The 7742-nt window shown below is 26.5% G+C and overlaps 1 protein-coding gene across 1 annotated transcript; it reads right to left on the bottom strand.

Annotated features, from left to right (window-relative positions):
• Positions 1-2107: 2107 nt before the first annotated feature.
• LOC137814349 (uncharacterized) lies at positions 2108-2917 on the bottom strand. The gene is made up of 2 exons (XM_068617037.1): positions 2710-2917; positions 2108-2461 (listed from the first exon to the last, which is right to left on the bottom strand). The coding sequence occupies exons 1-2, from the start codon at positions 2850-2852 to the stop codon at positions 2221-2223; spliced, it is 384 nt and encodes a 127-aa protein (XP_068473138.1). The 5' UTR covers positions 2853-2917; the 3' UTR covers positions 2108-2220.
• Between the last annotated feature and the right edge of the window lie 4825 nt (positions 2918-7742).

Below are 7742 nucleotides of genomic sequence, written 5' to 3'. Positions count from 1 at the left end.
TTTTTTCTTCCCCTGGAAAGTCTCTAGCTACACGACATGGCACTAAATTACACCATGCGGACGCCAAATATTTAATATATCCATGTTATGTAGGTCCTGTCCTGCGAGTATGGAACCCAAATATTTTCACGTTTAAGCTTTTTGGAATATTACCAAGCCACTAAGTTTTTCTTATGGAATTTATTGAAACCTGTCTATGTAAACAGAAACAATACTATCGAGGTCATAAGTTATTTTACCCTCCTAAGTAGTATATTAATTTTAAATATCGCTGTATCTAAGTACATTCCTGGTTTGGAAACCCGATTACATACTAGTGGAAGGGATCGTACAAGATCATCAATTTTGAAAATAAGAGCACTGCCAGTGAACGTTCTAAGTTTTGCTGAATGTAGAAAAGGAAATGTTATATGTTTGGACATATTTTAATATTCCATGAAGAAAGTATGTTTATAAAACTGTTCTTTAAAAGTGTAAAAACAAAATAGAATAGAAACAATAGGAAGTGGAAATGAGTGGATAGGTATATGTCATGGGACACGCAATGGTGTGGTAATTGTAGGGCACGGCACAAGTTGTCGTTGGTCTTCCCTCCTTAGTGAGAAAAGTTTGAATTGGTTTTTGCCTCTTTCTTGTGGTTGGGTTTTGGTTAAATTTCATTTTCTTATTCATGAGTTGTAACATCTTTTCAAATTTCAACTCGTATCAAATATAAATTTGGTCCCTGCTTTGGGGAGTAAAACAAGATAGAACGTATAAATGCAAGAATCCAAATAGATGGTTGCTAAACTGCTGAAACAAAAGATACTCACCCTTTAAAAAAACAAGAAAGAATTGGAGGAAAAGGATGAACACGATAAATTCCAAAGAAAAAAAGAATGTAGCCATTATAAAGGGCCATGTGCAAGTCTTTTTCTGTAAATACAATATCTAAAAACCGTGTACTTATCTGCATGTCGTCCACTCCTGCTATATTCCACTTCAAAGAAGGAAATTATGTTAAACAAATTATTTCCAAACTAGACAAGTTATAAACCAGGCATCAATAATGATAAATATTATTTAAAAACATTTAATTAAACAGTAACCATCATTACATTTTAAAACATTTTATTTTTATTCCTCGGTTTATTTGAAATATTTCATGTAATTATTCTACATGATATATTATTTAACAATTTAAAGGGAAAAATTAGCTCATGCTTAGTTTCAATTATTTTTCAACAAATTAGTGAGATGCTTGTCTTTTACCCTGTTGATTGTCACTTTTTAGTTTTTTAAGCTTTAATGAAAAAAAATTATATTTTACAGAATAGGAATTATAGTGTGACATTAAGTGATAATAAGATTTATTTTTCGCAACGGTCAGTTAATAAACTAAGTAATGTTTGAAAAATATTATCTTAAGTATTGAAAAATCAACATTCATAAAAATTTAGCGAAAATAAGATTAACAAAACTTAATCTTCAACTGTAACGTAAATGGATCCTTGATATATTATATTAATATTTTTTGAATAAAAAAACTAATTCAAACGTACACACATTTTTAGAACAGTGACAGCAGAAAGGCAATAAGTTGATGAGACTAAAATGATGAATGGTGGATGCATGGAAAATGGAGGTTTAGCCAGCCCAACAGATAACAGATAAAATAAAAAATGAAAGAAGAAAGAAGAAAGTATGAGCATGGGTGGAGATAATTAGATATGAGAAGAGAAGTGAAATGAAGAGAAAAAGAAGAAAGTGGAATCGGTCGTAGTCATCAGATGAGAAAGTGTATCGATGGTCGTGTCCAAATCATTCTTATACCTTCTTTTCTTTACCAAATTCAACATTTTCCCTTCATCTTACTCTCTTTCATTATTATTCTTCTTATTATTATTCAATTAAAACACCGTCCAAAATCATTGACCAGTCAAAGGAACAATAAAAGCTGTCTTTTATATTTTTACACGTAGATGCAGGGGTTGCTTTGAACATAGCATGCATTGACTGATATGTTTTCTCCTTCTTTGACTCAAAATAATTATTATCATTCATTTCTCTCTCTTTCTGTCAGCCATATCATCTCAATTCAATTCCCCCCACAATCAAACAACAGCAATCAGACAACCATTTTCCATCTTCTTTTTTCAATGAATAATAACAACTTGATGAATCATACAGGCTAAAATTAAGCTAATTAATCATAATCATAGGTCCACACCACACCAATAGTTAACAAGATGATGATGATGATGTAGAAGAAGAATTTGATTCAAATTTGTAGTACTTATCCACTGCAACAGACACATCCCAAGTGCAACTCAGTCCTTTTGGAATTGTCACAAGGTCCCCAGCTCCAAACTCCACAAACTCTGATGACCCTTTTAGGTATGCCTTCACCTTCCCTTTCACCAAGTAGCACGTCTCTTCTGCATCAAATTTCAACTGGTACTTCCCTGGAGAACAACCCCACCTTTCATTTTTTCACCCCATCAAAACAAAAGTTAATTCACAGATTACACAGTGTCACTGCATTCCATCATCATTCTAATTTTTCATAAGCCAAAAACACAGATGCAATATATTTATAGTGCCTTGACATCACTACAGTAAATGTTTTACACTGAAACTCAATTCTGATTAGAGAATAACACTCACACACAAGCTTATTCTTTTTCACAATACATAGCAAAAGAGAAGCAGAGAAGGAAGGGCATGTACTTGGGCCAGCACTTGATGTTCAACTCAGCTAGGCGTGGCTGGGGAGGGTTTCTTTCAATGGTGATTCTGAGGTTTGAGTTGGATTCTGCAGCCATGGATGAGAACTGAGATGAATGTGAAGAAAGTGTCAGAAGTTGGTACATGCACTCTTGTGTGGCTTTGGAGAGAATGAAAGGGAAGGGAACATAGCAGTGTTTTATAAGAGGATAATAAGAAGACTTTATATTTATATAAGACTTTTTCACAATAAATAATAATCACGATTTATGGTTCGTACTTGTAATTTCAAAAAGTTATTTTTACCTATCACATCATGCCACGTAAACCTACTCATTAATGCCGCTACACCTCGTGTCATATTTCTTTTCTGTCACATTATATTATTATTATTTATATTTATATAAGGTTTTTAGATTCTTTTTTTAGTTTTTAGAACTATAACAAAATATTTCTACCTTCTCATAAAATAATTAAATAAATGTTGTTCAATTTATTTAGACTACGCTAACACGTTTGACACGTGGCATGTGCAGTGTTACTATTAAAATTACTAATGTTATAATACGTTACCATTATTATAACCATAAATAGAGATTAAAACTAAGAACGAGTGATTACTTAGTCAAACATAATTAATTCACGTAATATATATAGTAATTAAGAGGGTTTTCTAATTACTTCACTGCCTCAAAGAAAAACAGTAACACTTTAATTCTCTAACTACTGAATTTGCTAATTTACTTTGTTTTATTTTAATTTTCTATGGAGATAATTCTACATGCATTAATATGGAAGGAACTTTTCAAATTAGTTCCTAATTTGAATTAGAAATACCTTTTTTGAAAAATATCTTCTTCAAAATTTAAAGTGGTATAATTACGCAAATTTATACGTTAAAGAACTACGTAATATCCTTTTCAGGATAAAGTAATTTGAAAATGACAAAAGGAAAAGTGTTCTGAATTTGTATGAGAATTTTGACTCAAATGATGAATGTGACAATTCAAATTAATGTTGGAAATATGTTACTGCTGGTTTTCTTTATTCTCTCCCTAAGTTGCTGAAAACATGTTTTTTTTTTTTCAAAATAAATTAATCACATTATTAAGATTGAATTTTTGAATGATTCTACAAATAAATTAGGCAAAATATCTAAAATAACTATTTCCTTGTTAAATTTATTAGAGATATTAAAATTTCAATTTTTATTATTATGTTTTTTTAGAAAAGGTAATTACCATTAAGTAAAACATACTTAACTTATCAAATCAAGTCAACAGTCAAATATAGATACTTTCTTTTAGTTTCTTTTTAAAGAAGTCATTAATTGTATACGAATATATATTACTGTTAAATAATATTTTGACAGCTATTAAACAATATGGTTATGTATTTAACAGATGGTCAATATAACCTTTTCAGAAAAAAATTAAGAATGAGTAATTAAGTTATTAAAGAAATTTGATTGTTATTTAATTAAAATAAGTGGGGCAATTTTACCCGTAATAACAATATTTTTAAAGTTTGATCATTCAAAGTTGATATAAAACTAATACAAATTATATGACTATTATATAATTATTCAAAGGTAATCTTACGCGTTAAAAATTGTTTATCTTCATTGAAATAATAAAAAAAATATGTGTAATACCAATAAAAGAGCCCCACACCTCCAGAATTTTTTAAGTAATTATATAAAATATCAGAGGTAGTATTTTATAAATCATATTTTTTAAAAATGATTTTCTATATGTGAAGATGTAAAAGGTTGGAAAATCAAAATGATTTAGAGATATTATTAAAATGTAATTTTTAAGTCTAATTCAACCTTACAAAATTTGTTATTATTGAGAGAGGTTTGCACTCCTATTTATATACTATCAAATGTTATTCTCTTTAATCGTTAGTCGATGTGTGATTCTAACATACTTCCTCACACTGAGACCTATCAACTTGTACGTGAGATCCATCTGATAATAGATAACCTAATAAGACCAACAAACTTTTATTAGAATATATCTAAATTGTTCTTATATCATATTAATAAGTGAATTTTTAAGTTTAACTTAATCTTACAATAACTGTTTTATAAAGTGAGGTTTGAACTTATTTATATACGATAAAATGTCTTTATCTCTAATTAATTTTAGTGGTTTTTTTTGTTTTAAAATCTAAAAATAACTTTTGAAAAAAACTTCAAATATAATCATATTAAATTTTTTTTTTATATTTTTTAGTGTATGTAAAAGAAGGGACTTTACTAGTAATTGTAAAAAAAAAAACAGTTAAAATTTTTTAAAATTTTGAAATTATTAATTTTTTATTCGTAGTGTTATTAATTTTTTGTTAATGGATTATGAGAATGTCAAATGATTATTTTGAATGTCATCCATTAATATTTGTTTTACTATGTGGATACCTAACATCTTTAGAAAAAAAAGTGTATGTATAAATAAATGAAAAATATTTATTTTAAAACTAAAACTAAAACTTATTTTAAAGGACTAAAAGAATTATACTATAATTTAGAGAGATACAATGACTTTTTTTTTAATAAAACTGAAACTAAAAGTTTTCTTATTTTTTTTATAAAGATTCATATTTAAATGTAAGTTTTTTCGAAAACAATAAAATTCTCTTCAAATATTTAATGAGAATGATACTATAGTAACCAAGTCATTTTGATTTGTTAACACCTACAAAATAATTTTTATTAAAAGATTTAAAAAATTAAACTATGTACCCTTCACTATATTTTTCTTCCTTTACATCAATTGTAATTGTAATACATAAGATTCAAACCTTTTGTACTCTATATTGTACACCAAAAACATACAATTTACACACTTTAAAACTTGAAAGGAAATAAAAAAAAGATTTCAAATACATCAAAGTTATGTTACATTAGATTCTTAAATCCTAAAAAAAATACATCATATAATCCCATTTACCTTTTCTTTTTCTTTCTTATGCAATTCGTTTTAAAGAAAAACCAGGCCTGTTCTGATCTGGTACAATAACTTTTATATTTTATAATATTTTTAAGGTTTTATTTCCTAATATTATTTTTCATACTTATAATAAAAAAATATTATATGAAATATTTTATAGTATTTATTTTGATAGTATATCTTAAACTTTAGTTTTTATGATATTTTTGTAGTATTTGTATTATATTTCATTCTTTTATTATTAAGAGATCATTATTTTTCTTCATTTAAATTTAATTTCTTAAATGTAATTTTTCAAGTATTATTCAGCAAAGTAGATATATTTTTATAATGTTTTGTACTTTTTTATTTTATTTTATACAATTATATTATTACTGAGGTTATATATATATATATATATATATATATATATATATATTATGTAATATTTTATTTTTCAGTCAAAATAATTTTTTATTTTTATTAACAGTATACTTTTAATTTATTAGTATTGTCTATATTTGTTATCGATGTTATTTTTACCGCTAGTATACAATAAATATATTATAAACTTTTTAACTAAATATTAATGTTTGTAGATTGTTTAAATAATATTATAAAAAATATTTAAAATATCACATAATAACTATTCATAATATTTAAAGGAGAAAGCTAAAGTTAATTGTTTTTTCTTTCTTTACCTAAGAATAATCGTGGTTTTTTTTTATATTAAAAATACACTGTATTATGCAATAGATGCTAAAGTACAATTCTACACCAGATTTAATATTAGCATTCATTAGCAATTTACAGACTGTTATAAATTATAGCAAGCTAAATCGCGTTTTGAAAATAAAAAAATGTTTTATTTTATGGTTTAAGAAGTCAAATCGTGTTATTTTCAATTTTTTGATTACATATAAAGAAAATGAACTATGTATTTATTTGTACCACTATAACCATAAATGATTATATATGATAATTTATTTCAAAATTATATTAATACTACTTACTTGTTGTTAAATAACATACTATTTTTATATTGAAAATGCATATTGATTAAGTTAAATTCAAATAGAAATGAATAATGAAAAAAAGTAGTTACTCAGTGTTTAGATGCATTATTAACATTTAGATTAAAATTCATGTAAAGAACGTAAAAGCAATATTCTCATTGCTTCCACATATATTGCGAAACCGAACATGGGGGTTACTCGTTAAGAATAACATTCACAAACAATTTAATCTTTGAATTCAATAAGTATTATATTATAAATTCATGGCAATTGCTTCCTGAAACATATCACTGCACCCGATCTCACGGAAAAGACGAAACTGTCCTTAAAAATAAATTTCCAAAATATGTGTTCTGGATTTTTTTTCCGAAATAGAATTTTAATTTTTGTTTTTGAATTTTTATTTCCAGAACTCAATAATCACTTCCGGATTTATTTTTCCATAATATATTATTTTCAATTCCAGATTTTTATTTCTGAAATTAAGGGCATTTTTGGAAATTAAAAAAATATGTTGGGTGCAGGTTAAAAATGATTGGGTGTAAGAAGCATTTGCTTAAATTCATGTACTGATTCGTACAAATTTCGGTCCAATCCAACCGTGATTTCCCAATCCTAGCTCAGAAACTATAGGGCAATTGCTTTCTACACTATATAACTGCACCCAATTCCAGTGAAAAAGACAAAAATGCCTTTAAAGAAATTGGGTACATATAAAAATACATTTTGGATCCCTTTTTCTGAAATATGTTTCTGGATTTTTTTTTTGGGAACAAATTTTTCACATTTGGATTTTCTTATCCATAATAGGCTTTTGATTTTTGTTTCCAGATTTTTATTTCTGGAACCCAAAAAGTTCTTGTGGATCTATTTTTTCATAATGTATTAATTTAATTTCAGATTTTCATTTCGAAAATAAAGGGTATTTTTGGAATTTTAAAATTGTATTGGGTGTAGTTGAAAAATATTGGGTGTAGGAAGAATTTGCCAAACTATAGTTGACATTTTCTATAGGTGCAAGCTATTATACCCCATTTTACTATTTGCACCACCTTTCTATTTTTAAAATTCTTTTGGCAAAAAATAT

This window comes from Phaseolus vulgaris, chromosome 1 (genome assembly GCF_000499845.2).
Source record: "Phaseolus vulgaris cultivar G19833 chromosome 1, P. vulgaris v2.0, whole genome shotgun sequence".
NCBI classification, from domain to species: Eukaryota; Viridiplantae; Streptophyta; class Magnoliopsida; order Fabales; family Fabaceae; genus Phaseolus; species Phaseolus vulgaris.
The sequence above is the reverse complement of the archived record's forward strand: the minus strand, read 5'-3'. Positions and strand labels throughout refer to the sequence as shown.